Source organism: Colletotrichum godetiae, assembly GCF_030913485.1.
Source record: "Colletotrichum godetiae strain CBS 193.32 chromosome Unknown BDP55scaffold_8, whole genome shotgun sequence".
Taxonomy (NCBI): Eukaryota; Fungi; Ascomycota; class Sordariomycetes; order Glomerellales; family Glomerellaceae; genus Colletotrichum; species Colletotrichum godetiae.
This window is the reverse complement of record NW_026851256.1, coordinates 765,390-790,816: the sequence shown is the minus strand read 5'-3', so window position 1 is coordinate 790,816 and position 25,427 is coordinate 765,390. Positions and strand designations below refer to the sequence as shown.

Genomic DNA, 25,427 nt, shown 5'->3' with positions numbered 1-25,427 from the left:
GTCTTCAATTCCTTAGTTTCGATTCGCTGGCCCGACAAAGTCTTTAGCGCCGATTTCTAAAGGAGGGACTTGGAGAGTATCGATAATGGTTTCTTTGAGTTGCCTTGAGATCTTTGATTCATCGCGTACTAGTTGACATGCGGTTAGTCAACAACACAAAGTTCTCTAGATCTTTGATTAGAGGATATATCATTCCGTACAATGGAACTTATCAGACAGATAGTGCCCATCCAACGATTGGCATTTTCAAACGTAGAGTATTCTCGGCATCAGTTGATCTTTTTGCTTGGGCCGGATGGAGGGACTCTTCCCTTTGGACGTGCAACCCACTCCGGCTTATTCGAGTTTTCCGACAAGGATTCCATGGCGTTCTTCATCTGGGTAACAGTGAGTAAGTACATGGGACCAAACAATCTAGTTCCATCATCGTCGGTACTTACCTGGAAGTCACGAAGAAGCCCGTCATTCTCAGTGATCATGATACGAGGCACAGCCTGCACCATCACACCCATCAGCAAAAGCAAAGCAATCTCAACCCGCATCATAAAGAGTTGTTGTAGTTGACACTCTCAGACTATGATTATGTTCTTCATAGATACATGTAATTATTAGTGGACAGGTCATGTCCTCCTCGCACCAGGGCGGGCGGCACTAGGACTGATCTATATAGACCAAGGTCCATTGAGCGTCATTGTGATACGGCTAATCAGATGTCGCTCGGCAGGAATTTGATATCGAACCCGAGGAACTTCAGTAATCAACAAGTATTTAGTCAAACGAGATATCGAATTGTATTTGGAAATGTTAAGCTTAAAATCTCCATGCAGAGATACATGCATCGCGTAGCAAATTCTCTGCCTAGTCCAATCAGAAGTTGTCGTCGGCAGAGTAACTCGGATCCTGCCGTGAAGCGGAACTTTGCAGATCGGAGTTTTCAAAAAGCTCCTAAGATCCCGTATTCTCGACGGCATCAGATTTTTTCGGAGGGGGTCATCCTAGGTCGCATCGTTAAGATAGGCAACACTGGCCCTGGATGGAGGATCTTGATAATGCCTGTATGTCTCTGAAATGGAATGACGTCCGGCGAGGATGACTGATCACAGGCCCGACAGCAAGGGCAGCTCGTCAAATGTTACAGGCCGCGTAAGTCAAGTGTATGCAAAGCTGTACACAATCAGTCGCGTCTGGATATATCACATCTTTTTCAAATAAAGGCATGTGCCCAGTCATAATCGGTAGTTCGTCGTTCGACGATTAGCATACGATAGAAAACATTTCGGATAAGTAGAGGTGTAGGTTTGAGTTGCGGTTTGCAGTATTTGCTGCCCAACAACCCAAATACACAAAACGCGAAATTGAATTAGGATTCTCGGTTTTCTTAGCCGTGTGAAACTCTGCATTAGAAAGTTGCGGCCCTCCGGAGGGGTCTTTGCTGGTCTTATTCGGTGATAAAGTTTAAGTCCCGGGAAGACCCCCACGGCATGATTTGGACAACTTTGAGTTGTATCTAATCATGGTTTGATCCCGCCCGGGAGATTATACATCTCAAAATTTTGATTGGGTAGAGTCTTTTGACTGCTCACAGCTAAGATTCAGGAAGATTACGCGGTTCTACGGCGGATGTAATATGATCTGGCGGAGTTAGGTATGGGGTTGTCCAAACTTCAGTGAGATGGATCGCGCAGGGGTGCATAGCTGGCCAGATACCCTAGGATTACCCATCTTCAGTCGGCTAAACTTTCACTGTTTAGCTCTATCGTTATATGTGTACTGCCTTGATGACATGATGAACAGCGTACCCTCCACGGGTTGCCTTTGGCCGTTCTGAAGCTGACTTTCTGAGATATTGTAGTTCTACATTTGTGGGGCTGCAGAAGAGAAAATCTACATATACATCGGATCAAATGAGGCAAAGCACTTTCAGAAGGCGTCTCCGCCAAGTCTAGATCGAACTAAATGATGTGATTATTATAGCGGGGCAAGTTTCTGCTCATATGCCAAGTGTTCCTGACGGCACGGGCATAATGCCACCGAAAAGAACAGCCGACTAACACCAAGACAGCATCTTCAAGCGATTCTCTTGCGAGTCTAATCATCTTTTACGCGTTGAGTCAGCCCTAAAGATTAATCGACCGCACAATCTGCCCATCGATAGTTCAGGGTCGATGAACGATTTGTTGGAGATGGTACCACAACAACTCCAAACTGGGAAGGACTTCGTCCAATCGATATCAGACCAAAGTTCCTACAGGACTCGGACGTCACTCTAGCCTTGACTGTTGCGCCTGTCGTCAGATTTCGATTTCAAGGCTGCGATTATTTACTGTGTACGGATGAGATCCTAATACGGTGGTTTTCGCCTTGCTTCATCCAACGGCTCTCAATCCGTAATGCGACAGACACGCCGGAATTCACTCAAGCAGCAGCTCTCTGGTTAATACCAATTTTGCGTTGGCCTCGAGATGAGTAGCAAGATTTTTTTTACCAGATTGATTTTCTTGGGTGTCCTAATTCCTACTTTCATAATTCTCTTGCCGTATCTGTACTGGGTACTGCTGCTCCAACCTGTGGAAAAGACCTACTCAATTCGCATTTTAAGCTATGATCCGCTGATGATATATGTCGTTGGGTTTCTTTCGTGGGCAGAAAGAATCCACTTCATCCATCTCGGGTAAGGTCTTCCCTCTCCTTCAAGTCTTTTGCGCTAACATGTTCTTCGTAGAAACCCGCTGTTTGAGAGATCCACGGTCTACATTGACGGCGAACAAGGAATCGACACGGATCGAACAAGCAGTACCGCTTATCTCCCCGATGAAGACATCCTCGTCCAGCGAGTAATCAAACGCGCCTCCGAAATCCAAGGCTACACGGACGGGGATCACCATGAATCGTTACAACTGACGCGATATGGCGCCGGCCAGCTCTTCCGTCCCCATGTGGATCCCCTCGAAGACAGTAGCAATGATACGTCAACACATCGGTTGACAACAATTTTCGCAACTGTCGAAGCGACATGCAATGGATGTGGGACTCAATTCCCAAATCTTCACATCAATTGGACAATGGAGGATCCAAGCTGGCGTCAATATGTAGAGTGCGAAGACATCGATGCTCTCACAGTCAAGGCTGTTCCCGGCAACGCATTGTTCTGGAAGAGCTGGACGAACGCGAGGAGGCTTGACCCCAGGACACTACACGCTGGCTTACCTCCCGAAAACGGTATCAAAACTGGTCTTAATATCTGGACTCATGGATAAATACACCTCGGCCCTGCAATACATTTTTCTTCACTTATTTAGCTCCATGACACTCTGCACCTGACACAACATAGAATGCAATGTCATGTTTAAGAAACCAAGATTGTATGTACAAGATGACGTGATTCTGAACTCAAACCCTCTTGGACTCAGTCAAACTTAGGTGCATTGGGAGTAGTACTGGTTCAATACTGTGCAGGTCGATCCAGAAGCACAAACAGTCCCACCAGTCCATCCTTGTCCTCCACACTGACCGTACTTGGATACAGTTCCAGTGCCACCACTCGCGGCTGTGGTGGTCGTCGTTCCGGCTGTGGTAGTAGTGACAGGTGCCGCGGCAGTAGTAGTCGTCCTCAACGTAGTCGGGCTGCTGCCGCCGCTTCCTCCGGGCAAGGTCGCGCTCGACGTGGCGGTGATGCGGGCAGTACTTTGAGCAACGGTCGAGGCAAGCCCAGAGACGAGGGTGGGGCCTGGAACAGGGTAGACAAGAGGGCTCGTGTAGAGGTTGAAGAGGATGCCCGGGTCGTCAGACTTGTACAGTGCCGTGCCCTTTACGCCGGCGGGGGCCAGGGAACCTCCTCCTGTGACCTGGAGGTTGAAGCACTGCGGGTATGCCTGGGCACCGTTGACATTGCCGCCAGAGTGAAGAGCGATGATTTCATGGCGGAGGACGTAGTTTCCAGGTGCGAGCGTTGACGGGATCTGAACGGTCCAGGTGAAGTTGTTGGCCATGAGGACATCGTCAGCCCACTTGCCGTTCGTGAGGGACATATCAATCAGACCACCAGCGTCAATTTTGAAGAAGTTGAGGGTTGTCTTGTCGACCGATTCGCAGTCGCCGGTGCACTTGGCAAGGTAGTCAATCACCGGACCCTTGTGTGACTCTGGCCATGTGTTCCAGACAAGCTGGATGTTGGTGCCAGCAGCGACGGTGGCGTGTCCGCCAGCCGGGCTTCCATTCTTGTGGCAGATAATATCGCCTGTACCGAAGTTGACAGGCTCGACGAAACCGTTATCGGGGGCATCGATCTTCCAGCCTACTACGGGACTCGTTGGGGGCGAGTATGTGAATGTAGGAGAGTCCCAGCCGCGGTAAGCGACGCCATTAGCCACGAGCCAATCCACGTGGCCATGAGCCGCGACAGTGGCCGCCAAGGCGAGGAGAAGAGAAGAAGGAAGAATATTGCCCATGGTTTCGACGACTCTGTAGATTGCCTGCGTTTCCGAGAGCCTGGATGATGAGCGCTATCTAGTTCAGGCAGAATGCATTTCAAACAGACGAGGAGCGCGCCATATATAGTTCTGCATTGGTAGTCACAGATGGCATGTCGACAGCGTCGGGATCACGGCATTCGATATTAATTAATTGGCACGCGAGCCAAGATCTCCAGTTGACGGTGAAGCCCAGAATCAGAAATCGTGCCATCGTGGAGTAGTCACACTGACACGTTGGCGTAGCATGCTAGGCACAACTCCCGAGTCACATATTAGACGAGAACCCCGGAGAACTTGATTCTTCTCCGCATCTCTATGGTCTCCCACATTCCTCCTTGCTTGAAAACCCGGCAGGCGCCTGTCACGAGCACATAAAAAGGGGGCGCCATGATGGAGTGCATTCATCCGTAATGCCTGAATCGGACGCTTGGTATAGTGACACCCAACACAAGATAACATGGTTAGGAGCTCACAAGGCGCTTGTATGGTCGATGTGCCGGAGGGAGGATATGTGTGGCCCTGAAACGTCGGTAGCGAGGAGGCGCCATCGGAAAAGAAACCTGCAGAATTAGGAAATCTCGGTCGGCTGCCACCGAGAAAATGTGACGGGGCACAGGAGGGCCGGGGTTGCATCGGGGCACCGGAGTTGGAAAACCGTGATGATTGGTCGGTCAAGGGAGGAAAGGGTTAGCTTCACTTGGAGAAAGTCCAGTCATGTTTGCATCCTACACTCCCTTCCGTGCTTAAAATTGATCCTTCTAAGTACAATGGAACTTGGAGGAAGAATTTTGACGGCGGCATGCATGCGCGTGGACAGTTGACATATAAGTAACGAAGTCCAGTCGCTCTGGAATGACAGAGAATGTGATTTGCTTCAATGTCTCTTACACACCGCTTTGGAATCAGAGAGGAAGGTAGGAATCATGCCCTGAAGGCTTTGCTAAGTCTTAAGTACTAGGTAGTATCGGTTATGACCCTGTCGCGTTACCCTCTCCTGCTCTGAGTTTCAATGGCCTTCTGCCCAGCATAGAACTACAACTGTTTTTATTGGAAAGAACCCGCCAGATGACTTACCAGCGTTTCCTAGCTAGTTCATTTTCAACGAATCTCTAGGGATTGAAATTCTGCGCTGCACTGCCGGAACGGAAGCTTACTCGGTCTTCTCGTCGCAGTTTCATCGGGCCAAGTCGCCTAGATCATAGCCTGCGATGACGGTGGAATTTTGAAGCCAGAACCCATTCACTAAGGGCAACCCCCGATCTGGGCTGACATGATATCAAGCAACAACGGCTGATGATGCCAAGAGTATATAAAACAGGATCTAAAGTGAACTCCTAAAGCCTGCCTCTTCATAATCTATAGGCGTTGAAGTTCTCATCTCACATCAACCTTCGGAACTACGTTCTCTCCCACTCAAATAATGAGTCTCGTTGACGACCGTCGCCTTCCAGGTTCCTGACCTGGCACCAAGGTTCCGAGCAAGTTCTCGTCCACAAAATGAGGACTTACTATTCAAAGATTACCAGCACCCTTAGGCTTTAGCAAGAGAGCAACCTTTCTATTTTCATAAGCCCTTGCCGACGTCCCGTAGTTGGATCTCACAGGCCCAAAATTGGAATCTAATCTGTTTGATCCGTTCATGAAATCTGGATCTCGAAATTTGTGATGAATTGGTTCACGAGAGCTTAATAGATCGAGCGGCAGGTAGTTACGTCACTTGAAGTCCCCGGAATCTGACTTGGTCGCTTATGTTCTTATTTATATGTGTACTTTCTCAGGCGCAAGTGGAATTTACTTGCAAAGCATCCGTAGGCACCTGCTCCGGGTTGCTAAGGTCCTAAGCGGACTGGTATTGAGTTAATTGACGGAATCTCAAGAGACAATAGAGATTGGATGTTGGAGGAATTGAGTCTAAAGATACCAAAAGAAGAACTGAAGACACCGCTTCAATCACTCCAAGCGTCGTGTGAGTACTTGTACCATCAAACTCGCCTCGAGTGAAGAGACTGTGACATGGAAGCTGAAACCTCTCCACGATGTCAGGATATCTCATACTTACGGCTACAATATCATTTAAAGCCTCAATTCTTCTCTTCACGGTTCCAGTGAAGCTTGATCAAGGTATCTCCACTTCCTGGTGCTTCTCAAAAGTTGTCCTAGTCTCCTTCAGCCGAGACTCTCGAGTCGTGTTCCACCGTATGCGCATGCACTCATCTGCCTAATTCATGAATAGCGTTGAGAATCTTATGTAAGATTCCTGAGTCCATCATGAGATTTGTGAATGAGTGATGGCCATAGTCATAAAACAACGCACATCTCCCTCCTGAACCTCTCCTGAACGGTGATCGAGATGACTCATGACGTAAGTTGCGGATAGAGGCAGAAAAACTCCATTAAACTCATTTCTAGATCATTTCTAGAAGCATCGTGACTAATTGGCAAATCCCATTTTTGATTGAAGATCCGGGACAGCGCACCGAAATAGGCTTTGAAACTAACGACGTGTCCTGAGGTTGCAGTGCTAGACCCCTGTCAGGGGGCGGTTTGTCACCGTGAGACAAATTAGAGTGGTATGAGCGGCCCCTGCATCAATGCGATCTCCGGGCCAATTTTGTTTACTTCACGTGATCTGCGGTGGGGGATTTCCTCCCCCCTTTGGCTCTGTGTTGGAACTCCGATTTCGAAAGGATTGAACACGACAACCTTACCTTGCTCTCCCAAAAGGAAGGGGTCAAGCAAGTCCGGAAACACACCATGTCGAGCAAACATGAACGGAACACCGACGAGTGGAAAGGCCCGCGGCGGCTTCCCTCCGTCAGGGAGAAGCTGTCGGGCTTTGTTCGGCGCGGCCGGGAAAAAGCAAAGAAGACAACATTGTCTGTCTTGGGCGAGTCACGACAGGAGCGACCTTCCCTTGATGAGAGCATGAAGGCCTTGCCGCGAGTCCAGGTGTCGGATTTCGGGACTTCTAGTCTTGAGATTGACCTGCAGTCCCTCGAGGCCTTCCGCATTGCACCGTCGCAGCCCGCGAGGGGAGCGGAACAAACGAGGCAAGTCAAGAAGACTTCTTCGCGGACCTCAACAATCACGCCTATCGCCGACATGTTTGCTAGGAAGGCGACGACAGCTGCGCTCTCCACGGTCGACATGAGATCGCTCAACAAATCCTCGCCATCACTACTCACATCAGTCGCCAACAGCAAGCCTGCCGAAGCACGTCGCCCTGGCCAAGCTCCCTCCATGTCGTCTAGGGCGGCAGCTGCACCAAGCACCGCATCAAGCGTGGTAATCATCAATAACAGCTCAACCGGCCAACCTCAATCACACCCCTCGAAGCCATGGCCACCACCAGAGGCCCCTCGTGCAGCTGCAGCACCAACTCGCTCCCAATTCTCTACGGCATCAACATCGAATTCGACCCAGCCCAACAAACTGCCGCTTCGCGAACCGCCACGACGCGCCGCCTTCGTGCCGGCCTACATCCCGTCACGGGCCGCCTCTATCGTCACGCCAGCAGAGCCTGTCATTAGGCCCCACCACCAAAATTCCGACGCCGTTGCCAGGCAGCAACGGCTGCAGCACAACACGGAAAAGCGCCACTCGAATCCCACAGGAATGTCCTCGTCGTCAACGACAACTGCGACCGCCCCCGCGCCGAATAAGCTCCTCCTCGCAGAGATTGTCAACACAGACCGGAGACGGTCTTGGCAACCGGCGCCGACATCGGTGCCCTCAGCATCGGGAACACCAACATCGTCCGGCCCACCATCCGCATCCGCCCCGTGGCGTGGTCGCGACCTCGATGGGAGCAGCACCAAGAGAGCATCGTCGCGTATTGCCTCGGACCGCCTCGCCTGGATCCGCGAGCTTGAGGAGGGCAAGAAGAAGAAGTCGACGATCAATGGCGATCTCCCCGTCCTCAGGAACATGCAGGGCAGTGTGGCAGACAAGCTGGCCAAGTTTGAGCAGCAGAAGCAACAGCAGCAAATGCAGCAGCAGGTCCCACTCACCAGGTCCAACTCGACCAGGAGCCGTATCTCGTCCGTCGCCGACACTACCTTCTCTTCGTACAACGGCCCGGCCACCGCCCGATCGTCGCTCGACACCTGCCGCACGTCCTCTGTTTTCTCGCACTACGATGACTCGTTCCGCGAGAAGATGGAGATCATCACAGGAGCTGCCAACAAGACGGCCGACGACGAGAACGAAGAGAAACCTGCGCTGAACAAGGTCACGTCCACTTTCGTGTCAATCGAAAAGAAGGAGCCCACCGCGGCGCCCGTCAGTCAGGCTACGGACGAAGAAGCCGCAGAAAAGCCCGCCCTCAACGACGTTGTCGTGCCTGCCTCGCCGGCAGTGGAGAAGATTGAGCCCACCACGGCCGATGTTGAGATTGAAGCGAAGCCTCCTCTGATCGAGGTCCCGACTATTTCTGTGTCATCGGAGACCGAGAAGACGGAGGCCACCACGGGTGATGCTCCCGCTCCGGCGGATGTCCCTCTTCCGGAGGATGTTGAGGTTGAGGAGAAGCCCACTGTGGAGGAGATCCCGTCTATCTCTGTCTCATCGGAGAAGATGGGTCCCATCGCGATCGATACTGATCTTGCTGCGGATGAGGCAGCCGAGGAGAAACCCGCTGTGGCAGATATCTCTGCTGCCACTGCGCCAACCAGCGAGATCATCGAACCTACCTGCGTCGACGAGCCTCAACCGATCTGATTCTGATTTACTATTTTACTTGGACGACAGAGATTGTGTGTCTCCATTTTGTTTTCTTGTTTCATTTTGCATCCATGGAGATGTAGGCGCGCAGCGCACAGTTTGATACCAGTAGAGCTTCTCTACTCTTTTGCATGAGATCCCCCACCCCATTCGCAAAGACAATTCGCTGAGACCAGATTCTCCAGCGCTGGGTTTTGTTAGGAGCGTTTTGTTATTTTTCCCAGGTTTGGGAGTCTGCATTGTTTCTTGTGTAGCTCTGTAAGATGATAATGATAAGATGTCTATAATGATGGAAATTTGAATTGGTCCGTAATCTCGGCGATGTTACCGAATGAAGTTACTTGAAGCCAAAATGTGAGCTTCAGTGAGAGAGAGCACAAGTGATGTTGTGCAGTTATGGCCGGACAGTTGTGTACGCGTGCATTGAGCGTGTATCCATGAAGCTATCGTGGTGGCATGCATTTCTAAGCATTTGCTTCTAAGCGTCAATTGCTTCTAGCCGATGCCAATCACAGCGAACCACTTTTATCTCCATTTAGTCGCTGGCATTCTCTAATATCACCACTGGCATGCATCTTCCTCGATCAAGGTCCTTGCTGACTCGGGATTTCTGACAGCTGAAGACTACTGCGGGCTCACTGAATCGCCTAAAGCACCAATCCCGAGATGATGCAAAATGGGCTGCATGAACGTGACCCGCCTGTTGGAACATGAGAAGACATCTCCTTATCGTCAGTTCCTCGACAAGAGCACATCATGTCATAGGACTGGATGACTTCGACTAACCAAATATCCTCGCCTGCAGCCTTGACATGTCGTTCTTCAACGAACCATCACTTCACTGTCAAGATGGGGGACTGGCTTATCAGCAAGCTCCAGTGACATTTCGCGACAAATTACCTTGAGTGTCCGGATAAGAAGGTGGGGGCGTTCCCGAGCTATCGGCGCGCTCCGCTCTGCTTGCCCCTCAACGACTCGGACCGGTCCGGCGGTATCCAATTCCGTCAATGGCCGGCCACTGCCCGCTTCATGCATCAAAAGTCAGAGGGCAGTGGTCATCTCTTCTACCTGGCCGTATCTGAGTTGACTCCTCCAAGATTGTTCTCTTGTTGGTAGGACTATTGACGTCTAGAAGTTGCGTCGTGCTAGAACTAAGAGTCAAGACCTCCCATTGGACGGGGGTACGCGAACATCAAAATGGAGGAAACGGTAGAGAAACACCGGCACGACCACCGAGGGCGAAACACAGAGAAACAAGCTAGCATCAGCCCTGAGATGGATCTTCGATCTTCACACGATCGCGCAAGCATCGAAGCTTTTCCCACCGCCAGTCAACCTGGTCACCAAGACACAGTTCAAGCCCCAAAGACAGCGGTGCACACCAGTAAGTCTAAACCAGCCCATGAAACTCTTCCTGCAATCCCATGAAAGTAGGTCCTGATGAATTCAAATAGCCGATGAGCTTCATGACGATGAAGGCGAGTATCCCGAGGGCGGCTTCCAAGCCTGGATGGTGGTGGTCGGCGCGTGGTGCGCCATGATCCCTCCCATGGGCATCCTCAACACCATATCCGTGCTCCAGGGCTGGCTGCTGCAGAATGAGCTCAAAGGCGTTCCCGAAAGCAAAGCAGGATGGATATTCTCGTGTTACGCCTTCTTTATTACGGCCTGCGGAGCACAAGTTGGTTGGTCATCCTAGGAGTGCTACAGGCCCAGTAGAGACTGACGATCGAGTCAACCGCAGGACCAGTATTTGACGCATTCGATATCAGAGTGGTACTTATGCCAGGCTCTATCGGCATGATTGCTTCAATGATCTTTCTCAGTCTGTCGACAGGTAATCACCCACACCCAGCTTTCCATCATCAGCGCTCTCATGCAATGAACCCACTGACACTCATCGGCCGACTTAGAATTCTACCAAATGCTTCTTTCCTTCGGCGTCTGCGGCGGCATCAGCGCCGCCTTCCTCTTCAACCCGGCCCTCTCAGCTATAGGCCACTGGTTCTGCGAGCGCCGCGCCTTCGCAACCGGCGTAGCCTGCACGGCCGGTGGCCTCGGCGGCATCGGCTTTTCCCTCATCATCCAGTACCTCGCGCCCCGCATCGGTTTCCCCTGGGCCATGCGCATCATTGCCTTCATCTCAGCGGGCAGCCTGATCATCACAAACATCTTTCTACGTAAACGGCTCCCGCCCAAACGCAAAGCCAAGGTCCTTATTGACTTTCGTCTTCTGCGTGACCTCAAATTCGGGGTCGCAGTGGTAGCTATCTTCTTTGTGGAGTTTGCCGTGTTCATCCCGTACTCGTATATCTCGTCCTACGCCATTGAAAAGGGACTGGGCTTGCAGAAATCATTCCTCCTCAACGTCCTGCTCAACGCCGGCGCGATACCAGGGCGTATGTTGCCTGGATACATCGCCGACCGTGTGGGCGCCTTCAACACCATGTGTGTTACCTCCCTCTGCTGCGGTGTTTTGATTTTGGGATTGTGGCTTGCCGCCGGCGACGTAGATGCCAAGATCATGTCCTTCACCACGCTGTTCGGCTTCTGGTCTGGAGCTGCCATAAGCTTGTCGCCCGTGTGCATCTCTCGAGTCTGTAAGATTGAAGACTATGGCAAGTCGACGGGCATGGCGTACTTTATTGCGAGCTTCGGTGCGCTGGTTGGCATCCCATTGGCGGGTTTCTTAGTGAAGACTGGGAGCGAGCCTTATCGAAACTTGATCATCTTCGCGGGGGCGGCGTATATGGTTGCATTTGTTGCATTTTGCGGTGCTAGGGGCATCGCGGGTGGTTGGAAACCGGCGTTGTTCTAGAGGAGGAATCGTAACTCATGTATGAACTCCAATAACTGGGAAGTCAAGCTATGAGAAGGCATACCCTAGGTGCCACACTTGCGCAAGGTTTGCAACCCTTGACGTTGTTCGAAATTTCGACCACCATCGTCGACCAGAATCATTCCACCATCAATCATCGTTGGGTGATGTTCGGTCCGAAGTGAGCAATATCATCGCGAGCAGATTTAGTCCCCTCCCCTTCAATGACCCGTACACATACCATCATTATCATGATAAGCTTTCGATGCTTTCCGACCATGAAATGAACGGAGAAACAAGTAGAATAGTCGCAAGAACAGTAGCAATACAAAAGTCATAAAGAGAGTAGCACCAGCAGTAGCAGCATTATCAGGAATGGCAAGAACGTAGCTTGGGGCAAACTGTCTCCCACTTGCTAGGATGATTACAGGTAAGAGTTAGTAGTGATAAGAGAGATATGCACATGTTTCTCGCAATCTGTCGTCGCATATTCATACCAACGAATGTGTTGGTATTCCTATCACAGGGATGGTTCGAACCGTGGGTGACGAAGAGGTCAAAATCTATATATATTTAACTTCTGCGTAAGGTGTAAAAAGGAGGTTCTAACCGGAGGTTGGGTAGACCGTAGATCTCGTAAGTATGGTCTGTAAGTGGCCCCTGCGCGGGCCCCTTGCCTCGAGGTCGAATTGGACTTCCAATCCGACAGAATGTGCTTACCTAGTCAAGCAGTTCAATCATTTCGGCTGTGATTGGAACTGCATCTTGTTACTCACAACTTTTCTTCGCGGGAACGCCGGACTCCACCAGCCGGAGATGAGGCTCCTTTTCGCCATCGCACACCAAGCCTGCAATCTTCAAAGTGGGCTTTGAGATGACTGCAAAATTGGCATTCAAGATCGCGACGCTCAATTCTGTGCGAAGGCTAAAGGGTCAATGTGCACCGGATAGCTCAACTGCTTTTGGCTACTTCTCTGCCTGCATGTGAACTGGTGGACGAGAGAGTGCTGATGACCAACAAGTGGGTGGATCAAAACTGTGCTTGATTCCCTCCAACCTTCTCAGACCCCTCTTCTTGCCGAGTTTTGATCCATTAAAGTACAATCGCCTCTGGAATGCCCGCTTAGCCCAAAATGGCACTCATTTTTCAAATGGTTGTGGTGGGAACATTTCCGACCAAAGCCCGAGATTGACTAGATGTCATGCATTAAAAGGATGTATGTGTTAATCGGGCTTGAGTCGTGTACTTCAAGTTTGCACCATCACTAACACCAGTTCATGATCACTCAGTCGGCGCTAGGCCAAAACTCACAAATAAGCATGGCTTATCAAAAGTTGGAAGAGGGTCGCGGCTGCCTAATCTTGGTAGAAAACATTCTCGATGTCCAATCAAACATCACGTAGCCAACACCACCAAGCTTCAACAAGACGATGATCTTCACTTGAGATTCTGTATTAAAGCAGTCCTGTCGAACGACTCAATTCCAGACTCAATAGCCTACTCTTAAATCCTTGGGCGAACACAGAACGTATTCTAGTGTCTCGAAACTCGCACCTTACCATGGCAGACAGCGCTCCCAGAGAAGCTGAGGCGGAACGCCGCGAGGCTCTCGACATCCTTGACGCAAAAGCCTCTCGATTAGTAGAGCAAATCAAGAAGAGCAAGCATTTCATCGCCTTCACCGGTGCAGGTATCTCCACCTCTGCAGGTGAGTTCCGGATTCCCTATTCCGAGAAACGAGTTGCAAATGGGGTGTCTCAACGTTTCGGTGCACACTGCACCTGTACCTCGGATTTGATGCGATCCAGAGCTGAAAGATGGGCGCTTTCAGGAATCCCCGACTTCCGCGGACCCGAAGGTGCTTGGACACTCAGAGCCCAGGGAAGGCAGAGAACCGGCAAGACGACGAGCACACTCCAAGCCATCCCTACGCAGACGCACATGGCGCTCGTTGAGCTGCAGGACCGAGGCATCTTGAAGTATCTTGTCAGTCAAAACTGCGACGGCTTGCATCGCAAGAGTGGGATTCTACCCGTACGTTCAAATCTTTAGCTATTTCTGCTAGAGGAGACGGTCTTGCGATTGTTCACCCTGTATTGATACTTGTCTTCCAGGAGAAGATTTCCGAGCTTCATGGCAACAGCAACCGCGAGTATTGCAAGGATTGCGGCAAAGAGTATCTTCGAGGTGAGTATTGCATTCTCCTTCCCTTGGGCCATTAATGCCACACCAGTTGCTGAGACCGGGACTAGACTTCCGCGCCGTGGCAACTTACGAAAAGACGGTCCGCGATCACCGCACCGGCCGAAAATGCGCAGTCTGCAACGGCACCCTCCTCGATACCATCATCAACTTTGGCGAGTACCTCCCCGCAGAGCCCCTCGCCCTCGCCCGCTCTAACGCCAAAAAAGCAGACCTCTGCCTCGCCCTGGGCTCGTCCCTGACGGTGCCGCCGGCATGCACGATCCCCGAGACCGTTGGGAAGAAGAAGCGTACCAAGACGAACCCCGCTGGCGGGACTCTCGTGATTTGCAACCTGCAGAGCACGCCGCTTGATCACCTGAGCGAGTCGCTGCGGTTTTGGGCCACGACGGACGATTTGATGGTCAGGGTTATGGAGAAGCTGGATATACCTATTCCTAGTTTCGTGCTTCGTCGTAGGTTGGTCATGGAGGTTGAGATGACTGCCGAGGAGAGGTATCAGATTACGGCGAGGGGCGTCGACGTGGACGGTACACCTGCGACGTTCCTGCAGTCTGTCAGAATGCAGGGTAACAGGCGCGTCGCAAGGACCGAGCCGTTTACCATCCCGTTCCGGGGCGAGCTGGCTGCTGAAGGGGAGGTGAAGGTGGAGCTGGAGTTTATGGGGCACTATGGCGAGCCCAATTTGGAGATTGCGATGGAGTACAACGGCGAGGAGAAGCTTGAGAGGATGTATCTGCTCGAGTATGATCCTTCGATTGGGGCGTGGACAGTCAGTAGACAAGATGATGGAACTCTTGCTGGGCGGGGTGGCACTGCCGAGACAGATGAGGGCATGGAGGATTCGCTGATGATCTCGGCTGAGGAGGCGGGTGTGCCTAGCCATATCATTGCTTCTTCTGCGGCCAGCGAGATCATCGACCTCACATCACCATAAGTCAGTGCGATGTTCAAAAGCAACGCACACGGAGGAATGATATGCGCGCTTGCAAATGCACATGTTCGCCATTGGCTCCGGTAGACCGACAAGACTCCTCGACTTTTCCTGTATTGAGGACCTTGTATTCTAGGCGGCCCACAGAATTTGAAGCTTTTGCTGCTCAGGTTTTTGAAAAGTGATGTCTTGACGAGAATTATTGAGTCACTTGCTAGGTCTTATGTGAATCGCAAGGTTGTTACACCTTGTTGAACTGAGGACCGCGTGGCCCAGTGTTGAAATTAATTCAATTTCTTTACGAGCAGGTTAATGGCTTGTAGGCTTGCTGTCCACTTGCATTTCCTCATGAGTTGCTACTTGAGGGCCGTAGTGCTTGCGGCCGTGTGCATACCTAGGTAGTCGACCAAATCAACTCGTGAGGGGAAAAAGCATAGGTAGGGTATTCGCTCAACACATCCACTGGTAACCAAGGCCAACTGTGCATAAGCACTCACGAAGGCAGCTGGTATGATAGTAGCGGTAGTAGCACCCTAGAGAAACCTCAATCAAGATATGGCCCAAGAACTGTTCCATCGTCTCCATAGTCGCTGTAAATGAGCTGTATTACTCGAATGATCGCTGGACCTGCCAAGACCCATGACTTGTTCCACTCGAAATTCTTTCTGACATACTCGATTACTACTGAGATGTTTCTGATCATGTACCCGAGATAGGTCCGTAAACAAGGCCTGGATTCATTCCTGCATCATGTATCCCATCAACTGCTGGGCGTCACTACATCCATCTCGAGCCTTCCTGCAAGACTGAGTCATTTTGAAGGATTTTACAGGCGGGTTTAAGGAATACAAGATCGAACTGATACACAATACCTCTTTACTACTTATAAAGTATATGTAAGATACATCTAGGCCTTGACGCTTTCTAGCAGCTGATGGAACATTATTACTTGGCAATAAAAAGTCGAGCAACCCTAGCGATCGACGGATGCATATTGGCTGTGTTGATGTGGAGTATGGAGTATGTCGAAATGTGATGGAGAGACGTGGTGGTGCAATAGGGAATACGTGAGTAGCTGAGAAAAGGTTGAACATGGCCAGATTCGAGTTTGCTATCCACCAGGTCGAGGCCTTGTTCGGAACAGTTTACACCCGTCACATTGCGCAAGAAGTGTTCCCGGATGCCTTTGCGCAATCTCGTGCACCCGCGAATCTGGTTTCCTCGGCCGTCGACATGGGCGTCGTTGTGTAAACGCGAAGGACGCTGGCAAAGATGAGGTCGAGTCGTCGACCGGCTCCGAAGGTGTACTTTTCGGGGCCTAGTCGACCGAGTTTGAAGAGGTTCTTGCCTTAGACCAACTTACAAGCGAAGGTTTGGTGGGTTTTGCGGATGTGGCCGGACTGCCACCTAGGGTATGGCTAGTAGAAAGGCTTTTGATACTGTATGCTACAGATTCAGCGTAAGTTGCAAATGGTCTGGAGCCAGGAATCGAGATCGGGTAACGTAGCGTCAAATCTATTCCTGGCTTGCCTCCATCAGCTATAAGGCCTCTTCCTCTCACTAGCAGCCATCTTTAGTCGATTCTGCTAGATCATTGCTGAAGGCTGTGGATACGAGTTCGTTGCTGTTGTGGTCTGAGAAAAAGCAATGGGGCCTTAGTTGACTTACACAACATCCAATCATTAGATTAAGATGTATGAATCGACGTCCAGCTAGCGAAGTAGAGCCAAACACTCGGGAGCGACTAACAATCACAGCGGGTTTTGTGTTACTGGCCTGTCTTGTTGTAAGTGGTCCATTGATGGAAGCTAGAAGGCTTCGGGCCTCTTAGTCTTGGCCTGCTTGGCGTTCACGGAGGGAGTCCCGCGGGACCGAGGAGATTTAGCGTAATGAACGGTAGTCGATGGTGCAGGGGTGACTTGACGTCACGGGACGACACCAACACCATGATCTGATTCGAGCGACATTTGTGTGAGAAAAAGCAAGTTCAATAGTCGAGAAGAGAAAGCCGAGGTACCCGAAGAATAGGCTGCAATATGGATGCGAAGGAAGCGTTTCCCAGCTGCACCTCGTGTTTGCCGGCGGGTCCGGGGATTCAAAGAAGCCAAGAATTGAAGAAGAATGCAGCGCTGGGGGCGTCCCTGAAGAAGTCTCAGTCAAGGCTCCAGAGTCTAGACCTGTGCAGTTGAAAGGAAATGTACACTGAGCTAGTCTTACATCGCAGAAGTTTGCACGGGAAGACTTGGCAGTGCTCAATCTATTCAGGCGGCTTCGTGGCGGCCTGGCATGAAGCAACGTTGCGCCTGTCTGCGGGTGCAAGGGAGTTGCTCGATGGCCCAGCTGCCAGCTGAAGTTGACCACTTGGCTGTCAATTACCTGCTGGGGATGTGTAGCCAACCACGGGATTTCGGTGGGAATTCCATGAATGAACGAGGAGCACGTGCGAGGGTTAGGTGAGGCCTGATCGACATTCATGGACCTGGCCGCGGAAATGGCGATGGGATGGAATGTTGTGCGGCCCAGCTTCCCCAGATCTCAGTCAGACTAGTGCAATGGCAAACCAGTCGAGTGTCGAGATACGTGTATCTCCAAGACGTGATTAGTACTTGGACCACATAGTGCATCGACAGGCCGTGGAACTACACTGAAGGCATGGTTGACTTGCGGTGAACATCGTCATGCAAACGCTGCGATTTGCTTCAATTGCAAATGTCAAAAGCTTGCTTTGGCCAGCGAAGATCAGTCAGCACTGGGGCGAAGCGATGTGATGCACGGTGGCGGGAACCCCACGGCTGCCGCCGGAAGTGAGGAGATTCTCGTATCCATCGTGAGATTTAGGTCAAGAGACGATGTGACGATGCAGCGCTGTGCCGCAATAAGGTGACTCAGCTAGGTGGTTGGTCGGGCGAAGACAGCCGACGATGAACCTTACCGTAGGCCAGTGATGGTGGGTTGATACTGTAAAGTGCCGAGAGTCTGGGGAGAGAGTTGAGTGTGAGTAGTAATAGTTGGAAGGTGGTGGGATGGAGCGGTGGAAATCCGCGCGAAATTACCTCACGAGCGTCCATCGTCATATCGCCTCGCCAAAGACCTTTTCCAATGAAAATGTCGAGTGAGCAGAGAACAAGAAGTCGAGTAGCAACCCTCATGGCAAGTTGGCAACCAACGCATGATGCGGCGGCGTGAGGGGAAATGCGAGCTAGCAAGCGGCGAGCTGCAAGGAAGAGAAGACGGAAAAGGGCGGGCGAGTAAGGCGACGGGGTGCAGCAATGTGCATTAGCCGCGGCCAGGGTGCCAAAAAGCCTCAAGCTTGATTTCTTTTCTTAGCCCCATGGCCGGAAGTCGGTCATTTAGGTAGGTAGTCAGTTGGGTGGGAAAAAGCTTCGTGAGCGTGTTCGTAAGGCCAAAGGGGAAGCAAGTTGAGACTCCAGAGCGCCTTTGTCGTGTCCAAATTGGGATTAGTGGTGGAAGAAACGATCGGTGGCTGGCTACCTTACCTTGCCGTTCGGAAAGTTGTCAAATGAACGAGGGACTAGAAGCTGATGAACATTGTCCCATCGTATAATAACGACTAGCATTAAGCTTGAATATCGTGGTGGGCAGTCGAATACATGAAAGCGGAGTTGGGAGTTGGATGTCTTGCGAGGAATGCGGGAGAGAGAGAAGCCGCATAAAGAAGTCGCCTGGGATGTATACCTAGGTACTAGCATAAATCCAAGATAGGTACCAACTTGTCTGGTATCCCAGGATGCAAGCAGACTCCGAGGCCACGAAGAATTCCGGAGTAAATTGAATAAAAAGAAATAAAAAAAATTGAGAGAAGGCAAGAGCATCTAGGTTGGCGACTTCCGTGTTAGCCGAGCTGTGCCCTCCTGCGCGAGGAAGGCGCGATGTTTTTCTAGAGTTGGCAGTTGCCCAGCGAGGCAGCGAGGCCCCACCGGATAGAGCTGGTGATGCCCCACTCATCCATCCTAAATCGGCCAAGGCTGTCACTGATTGGCTTTGAACGGTCGTCTGGGTCATTCGACAGGCTAGGCTACCCCTGGCTAGAGCACGCTAAGCGAAAGCCACTAGGCAGGGGGGGGGGGAAGGAACAAGATGGGACCTTTTGGATTTTCCGCTTCTTCTTCCCACGCGAGTTGTCATTCCAACCTCGAATCCACCCGTCCACGCCATGATCCATCCACGCCGTCGAACCGCACCGTTGGAGGCGGGCAAGCGAGAGAGACAAGAAACAAACTTTGCAAGTCTTCAAAGAAACATCATCGATCAACCCCACTTTGGACTACCTCTTGTGGATCTGGCCGATGCGCCGTCGACAAACGTCGAAACGACCGCCCAATAACCGGAGCAACGCAAGGGTTATCAACTTGACAACCTTCCTCCATCGACTCCGCTTCTCCTCATGGTCGAAGATCCTCCGGATTCTGCCAGCAAGTCATCCACCGTGTTCCTGGTGCCATCTCCACCGTCTAAGATCATCACTGGAACACCGGGCCCTTCGCAGTCACTCCCATCTCTGATAGACTTCGTGCCCTCCGTGTGGCTTCCCTTACCATGGCGACCGTATCTCGCCGTCGATTTCCGCCCGTCGTCTGCCAGTGCCATATCCCTGGGACCTCAAAGTCATGACAAAATACCACACTAGATACCGGTACGAGCTGACGGACGCCGCCATCACCCACGCGCCATGTACCCAAATTCGACAAACCACCGACGGTTGACCGGTGACTGGTCGACCTCGAACTCGCCCTACATGGTGTGCGGGCTCGCTAGCAGACCACCGGCGCAACCTTCTGCTGACTGGCAGCTATGCCATGATGTAGCCCGGCCTGACAGCAAGGGCACTACTGTTACCTTGCATATCGACATGGTGCCTCATCTCGTGCCATGGCTGGGTGGGAACATGGGTAAAAAGGCAACCAAGAGATCAACCACAAGCCGTGCTGCGGCTCCAGCTCGTATTCCGCCGGGTAGCCCGCCCTGGTGGGATGGATGGATGGATGATGGATGCATCACTCCCCGCCGTGGCCCGACGTAGCCTCCAGCAACCGGCAACCATCCACACCCTCGTCTGCTTTCTGATAAAGTCTCCTTCGCTGCGCCGAGAGTATGGTTCGTGTCTCCTCTTTCTCTCCTTACCCACGGTCGCTACGAGTAAATCGTCCTCTCGCTCCAATCAACTAGTAGACTTTCAAAGTCACTGTCATTCGCTTCCAAACACCAAGAACCAATATGCGTAGCCTCTACATGGGACTGGGCGCCATCGCTCTGGCGTCCGTCAATGCTTGGGAATACCCCTTTTGTGTACGTCTGCTCACACCCCTGTCTATTTTGACCATGTCATTCCATCCTCCCCATTCCGTCCCATTCATCTATACCGCCAGGCTGTGATGGAACGAACTATTCCCCAACAGCTATATGCAGTCATGAGAACTCCCAACTGACACATCACAGGAACATGATGGGTGCTACCGCAACCTCATCGATGAACGCTTTGCTGAGGAGGCCAAGGGCTTCTGTGTTGAGTTCCTCCATGGAACCACCACTGCTGCCGCTGCTATCCCAACGGACTTCAACAACTGCGCCGGAGATGTCAAGGCTGTCTCCTCTGCCTGCTCCTGCATCACCTACAGCTTGAGCACAACCGTCCCTGCCACCACCAGTACCTCTGCCCCATGGACCACAAGCACCCCTGCTCCCCCGACCACCGTCAGCACCACCGAGGCCACCAAGACTACTTGGTCTTCTTCCAGCGAGGTTGTCTCTACGAGCACATCCAAGGAGCACTCTTCCTCTACTCCCGTCACCTCCGAGGCTAGTACATCGTCCACCTGGGTCAGCAGCACCAAGGTTCACAGCACCTCCACCTCTTCCGAAGACTGCACTACCTCTTCCACCGCCGTCAGCAGCACCAAAGTCCACAGCACAAGCACCTCATCGGAGGATTGCACGACTTCCACTGTTGTCAGCAGCACCAAGGTCCATAGCACGTCTACGTCGACCGAGGACTGCACTACCTCCTCGACTGTTGTCAGCAGCACCAAGGGCGTCTCTACCTCTACCAGTGAAATCGTGAGCACTACCAAGTACCACAACACGACGACTCCTGCTACCGAGGACTGCACAACTTCCACAGCGGTCAGTAGCACCAAAGTTCACAGCACGACGACCGAGGACTGCACCACCGAGACAACCGTGAGCACCAAGAGCCATCACTCCCACTCCAGCAAGCCCACGACTCACGTCCCTCCTCCCCCTCCCACCACCACCGAGGATTGCACCACCGAGACTGCCGTCAGCAGCACCAAGGGGGAGAGCACGACGAAGACCTGGGTCCATCCTCCTCCTCCTCCTACTACCACCCCCTATGCCAACACGACGAGCGCGAAGCCTCCTCACACCAAGACTAGCACCACCAAGCTGACCACGTCCACCGTCTATACCACGACCGTTGAGACCGTGACAAGATGCCCGCCCAGCGTCACGAACTGCCCTCACACTCCCGTCACTACAACCAAGACCATTGCCGTCTCCACGACTATCTGCCCCGTCACGGAAGAGTCCACAAAGCCCGTTCCCACCCACCCTGTTCCTCCCCCAACGACCTGGACGACTTCTACTGTTTACACAACCAAGGTTCACACCATCACCAGGTGCCCTCCCGATACCCCCAACTGCCCTGAGGGTCCTCACACCACCACCGAGACTATTCCTGTCTCCACCACCATCTGCCCCGTCACAGAGAGCGTGCCTCACACTTTCACCACTGTGCACCCGGCTCCCAGCAGCCCTCCTCTTCCTCCCCCGCCCGCTGGCACTCCTCCTGCTGGCACTCCTCCTGCTCCTCCCGCCAGCACTCACCCGGCCCCCCCTGCCGGTACTCCCCCGGCTGGCACTCCCCCGGCTGGCACTCCCCCGGCTGGCACTCCCCCGGCTGGCACTCCTCCCGCTCCGCCTGCTAGCACCCACCCTGCTCCCCCCGCCGGTACCCCTCCCGCCGGTACCCCCGCGCCCCCTCCGGCTGGCACCCCTTCTGCCCCTCCTGCCGGCACTCCTCCTCCCGCTGCCACCACGCCCGTCGCCACGCCCAGCAAGACCACCACTGGCCCGGTTCAAGTCACCAACGCTGCTGATCGCCTCGGCTCCGGCATCTTGGCTGCAGCCGCTGGTGTCGTGGTTGCTGCTCTGCTCTGAAACAAACCATGGGCATATTTAGTGGATTTAAAAGCGAGCTTTTTGTTTAATGTGTAATTCATGGAATTTAACGTTCACACGACACAATGTGGATATGAGATATGTAATGTGTGTTCATAGCGATAGTCGTACATTACAAAAATTGAATAATGCTGCTTTCATGCAGCCATGTTGATGATATCTTATTTTCCCTTTTGGCTTGCTGCTTATGACTTTTGGACATTATCCTCCGTCTTTACTGCAATGAACCCCCTAAACCCAAGGCGAAGTCCTATCTCTTTCTACGACAACCTTATCACGCACTTTGCTTGCGTTCTTATGAAGATGCCATGTGTTTTGATGGGCATGTAGACTCCTTTTCTCCATCTTATTGACATCTAAGCAATTTTCGACCAAAGTTTTGGGCTGATGTCAGTATGGGGGCTTAAGGCTTCATTCAGCCGTCGTTCGCAAGGAGCGAGACGTTTTCATAATCTCTACACCGATCTACAAATATGTTCACGGTGGTCATCCAAAGCTCACGGGGAATGACATAAGCTCGTAGAATAATCTCAGGGCACTAGTCTTGATCTCATGGATCCTTCTCCGTATTTTATACCTTCTTTCCGCTCTTCCTAGTTTGGTCCCAACGGGGATTTCCATCGCTGCCCTTTGTAACCTTCCACTCATCATCGTAGTGATGGAACTCCGAAGGCTTCTCCGGATCTTCAGGATGAGTGCCCTTGCCGGCTAAAAAGTTGACCTGAAGATCCGGCATTGCTTCCGGCTTGATCACCTCGCCGGGTAGCTGTCATGCAAGTTAGTGTCTTTCCTATACTTATGTTTGCTTAAACTGGACCCAGGGATCCATCCAACTTACAGCCACGACTCTCCAATGCAGATTCTTCTTCACGTACTCAAGAACGTGCTCCGCACCAAGATGTTTAATGTCGGTCCATTTGTCCTCGTCAATAGCCCTCTTCAGAAGCTGCAGCGTCAAAGGCACTTGTCCCTTTGAGAGCTGTTGGACACTCTGCTGCTTGGTGCAGTTGGCGCACGCCACGCCGCTCTTCTTCCAGTTCCTGGAGAAGCTGTGGATGCTGCCAATGTAGTCCTCGCTCCAGAGATTATCTTCGGGGCGTCCGGAGGCCTTGCGGTTGTCGGTACCGAGGAAGAAGTAGATGATGAAACTTCGGCCTCCGAGAGCGTAGCGGTTGTACAGGACGTTGATGATGAAGTCATTGTCTAATCCAGCAATGTTCTTGTGAGAAACTTCCTTCAGAAGGCTCCTGAGGACGCCGTATTTGGCTGTTAGCCGACCGATGACCTCCTCAGGGGTGGCGGTTGGGGCATTGGACCCCGCTTTCGGCGAAAGGTCGTCGTAGGTGTACCCCAGCTTCGTCCAAGCCTGCAGCGCGTCCGAAGTCCAGTGCCCAAAGTTGGTGTCGGAATGGAACGGGTACAATGGGGCGTCAGAGGCGGGGTCACTCGTGACGTTCTGGCCGGACCACCAGGGCACGGAGTTGAGCGACTGGAATATCGCAAGCTGACGGTCCACGTTGCAATGATGCAGCCAGAAGATGGGGTCAAAAGCTGCGAGGCCGAGGTCGGTCATGTGGCCGTAAGCGTACTTTGGCGGAGGATCAGCAGAATCTACATCCGGCGGCGGCGGGTTTTCGGAACCAAGGGGGGGCATGTTCGGAGTCCAGCCCACGCCTCCCGTGAAGTCGTGAATGCAGTTGTGCAACATCTCGACAGAGAGATATGCAGCGGGACCCTGGCCCCCATGGGCAGTTGTGGCGAATTCTGCGAAATTGTCAAAGTTGGTCGGGACGAATAGCCTTGAAACCTGTTCGGCAAAGGTTCCGTAGAGACCTCCAGCGTTGGTGACATTGGCCCAAAGTGGTTTCTGCAGTGCAATGTTCACGGCCTGGTTATTGACGATTCCGGAGACCTGCTGCGTCGTGATGGGGTTGTCGAGACCCCATCGGCTCGTGGCATACGTCTGATTGGTCTGGAACGGAGGTCATAATTATCCCATGGTTAGCTGTCTGAGAATATATATGGGCTCGTTTCGCACTCACAGGCGGCTCATCAACGATCGCAAACTCCCCAAAGGCCTTTTGATCGGAAAAGAGTGGCTTCATGGAAGCACTCTTGAATTGCGTCATGTTGGCCGTGCTGAACTGGTACAGCGGGTTCCAATCCTCTTGTGATGTCCCATCTGGCATCTGAATAGTAATTGTCGGAGTGCTTGCAACGTCAGGAACACTGGGGATGCCGGCCCAGTCCCAGTACGGCATACGCCAGGCGTTTGCTTCGGTCATCCACTGCTGCTGAGCGCTGGGTGGGGCTGCAGGAACGATCTCTTTCGTCATGATTTCCCAAAGACGCTGCTCAAAGAGAAGCAAATAGGCGCGATGCCATGTTGGGAAGATCAACGTGTTGTGTGGGCAGTAGAAGTCAGGAGTATGGTCAGGGTAGTTTGGTCCATAGGAGTTGGTCACCTCGATTGGGATAGGATCATTATCCCATGAGGTGGCCGGAAGGCCGTGGATACCTGCAATGCGGTAGTAGGATAACTGATCCCTGAAGTCCATGCTCTGGAAGGCGCGCAAGGCCTGGATGAAGAGAGAAAGCTGAATTGGGTTATGTTTGGCCCAAGCGTTGATCTCACTTCGAGATGGTGGGGGACCGGTGCCCTCAGTCGGGATGCCGGTGATGGCGTACGTCTGGAAAGGTGCAGACATATTGCTTGGAGTTATTTGGGTGTTATCAGGATCTTGAGAGACGATGTGAGTTGTTTGGTGGTTCAAGGGAGTCTCCTATGGTTCTGATGGATGGTACTTATACACTTCACAAAGCCAACTACTGACTAAAAGCCCTCATCATCCCACTTGGACTGACGAATCTCAATTCCAGCTTGTTCAGCTCTGCCCTGAGGAATTCTTGAGGTGAGTCTTGCAAAGTGGCGAAGACGCCTCTCCATACCGCACTTCAACCACGTCCAAGTATGATCTACAGGAGGGATTCGCGAGCTAGAATCAACCTCTTGTGATATGAGATAGGTCATTCGAGGAATGAGGTCAGCGCTTCCCACGG

At 52.2% G+C, this 25,427-nt stretch overlaps 9 protein-coding genes across 9 annotated transcripts; 5 read left to right on the top strand and 4 right to left on the bottom strand.

The window, feature by feature from the left end:
* Positions 1–2,612: 2,612 nt before the first annotated feature.
* On the top strand, positions 2,613–3,257 carry BDP55DRAFT_691654 (uncharacterized protein; the record flags this gene model as incomplete). The annotated part of the gene is made up of 2 exons (XM_060576999.1): positions 2,613–2,671; positions 2,723–3,257. The coding sequence occupies 2 exons, from the start codon at positions 2,613–2,615 to the stop codon at positions 3,255–3,257; spliced, it is 594 nt and encodes a 197-aa protein (XP_060433238.1).
* A 165-nt stretch (positions 3,258–3,422) lies between these two features.
* Positions 3,423–4,409, bottom strand: BDP55DRAFT_531011 (glycosyl hydrolase family 61-domain-containing protein; the record flags this gene model as incomplete). Its single annotated transcript, XM_060567844.1, has 1 exon — positions 3,423–4,409. A coding segment is annotated over one exon (987 nt), but the record flags the coding sequence as incomplete, so codon positions are not given.
* Positions 4,410–7,167: 2,758 nt separating this feature from the next.
* On the top strand, positions 7,168–9,613 carry BDP55DRAFT_653441 (uncharacterized protein). Its single transcript, XM_060574188.1, has one exon. It carries the CDS (start codon positions 7,227–7,229, stop codon positions 9,189–9,191), a length of 1,965 nt encoding a protein of 654 aa, XP_060433236.1. The 5' UTR covers positions 7,168–7,226; the 3' UTR covers positions 9,192–9,613.
* Positions 9,614–10,469: 856 nt separating this feature from the next.
* BDP55DRAFT_691652 (riboflavin transporter MCH5) lies at positions 10,470–12,012 on the top strand (the record flags this gene model as incomplete). Its single annotated transcript, XM_060576998.1, has 4 exons — positions 10,470–10,578; positions 10,649–10,879; positions 10,939–11,031; positions 11,108–12,012. 4 exons carry the CDS (start codon positions 10,470–10,472, stop codon positions 12,010–12,012), a joined length of 1,338 nt encoding a protein of 445 aa, XP_060433235.1.
* A 1,312-nt stretch (positions 12,013–13,324) lies between these two features.
* BDP55DRAFT_653436 (DHS-like NAD/FAD-binding domain-containing protein) lies at positions 13,325–15,421 on the top strand. The gene is made up of 5 exons (XM_060574187.1): positions 13,325–13,721; positions 13,845–14,047; positions 14,128–14,200; positions 14,266–14,370; positions 14,428–15,421. The coding sequence occupies exons 1-5, from the start codon at positions 13,574–13,576 to the stop codon at positions 15,150–15,152; spliced, it is 1,254 nt and encodes a 417-aa protein (XP_060433234.1). The 5' UTR covers positions 13,325–13,573; the 3' UTR covers positions 15,153–15,421.
* A 1,142-nt stretch (positions 15,422–16,563) lies between these two features.
* BDP55DRAFT_410934 (uncharacterized protein) lies at positions 16,564–17,829 on the bottom strand. The gene is made up of 2 exons (XM_060567370.1): positions 16,818–17,829; positions 16,564–16,670 (listed from the first exon to the last, which is right to left on the bottom strand). Exon 1 carries the CDS (start codon positions 17,622–17,624, stop codon positions 17,031–17,033), a length of 594 nt encoding a protein of 197 aa, XP_060433233.1. The 5' UTR covers positions 17,625–17,829; the 3' UTR covers positions 16,564–16,670; positions 16,818–17,030.
* Positions 17,830–18,436: 607 nt separating this feature from the next.
* BDP55DRAFT_653429 (uncharacterized protein) lies at positions 18,437–19,089 on the bottom strand. Its single transcript, XM_060574186.1, has one exon. It carries the CDS (start codon positions 18,980–18,982, stop codon positions 18,638–18,640), a length of 345 nt encoding a protein of 114 aa, XP_060433232.1. The 5' UTR covers positions 18,983–19,089; the 3' UTR covers positions 18,437–18,637.
* A 1,295-nt stretch (positions 19,090–20,384) lies between these two features.
* Positions 20,385–22,346, top strand: BDP55DRAFT_628849 (uncharacterized protein; the record flags this gene model as incomplete). The annotated part of the gene is made up of 2 exons (XM_060571949.1): positions 20,385–20,456; positions 20,607–22,346. The coding sequence occupies 2 exons, from the start codon at positions 20,385–20,387 to the stop codon at positions 22,344–22,346; spliced, it is 1,812 nt and encodes a 603-aa protein (XP_060433231.1).
* A 342-nt stretch (positions 22,347–22,688) lies between these two features.
* BDP55DRAFT_653427 (common central domain of tyrosinase-domain-containing protein) lies at positions 22,689–25,130 on the bottom strand. The gene is made up of 3 exons (XM_060574185.1): positions 24,410–25,130; positions 23,206–24,339; positions 22,689–23,133 (listed from the first exon to the last, which is right to left on the bottom strand). Exons 1-3 carry the CDS (start codon positions 25,073–25,075, stop codon positions 22,939–22,941), a joined length of 1,995 nt encoding a protein of 664 aa, XP_060433230.1. The 5' UTR covers positions 25,076–25,130; the 3' UTR covers positions 22,689–22,938.
* Between the last annotated feature and the right edge of the window lie 297 nt (positions 25,131–25,427).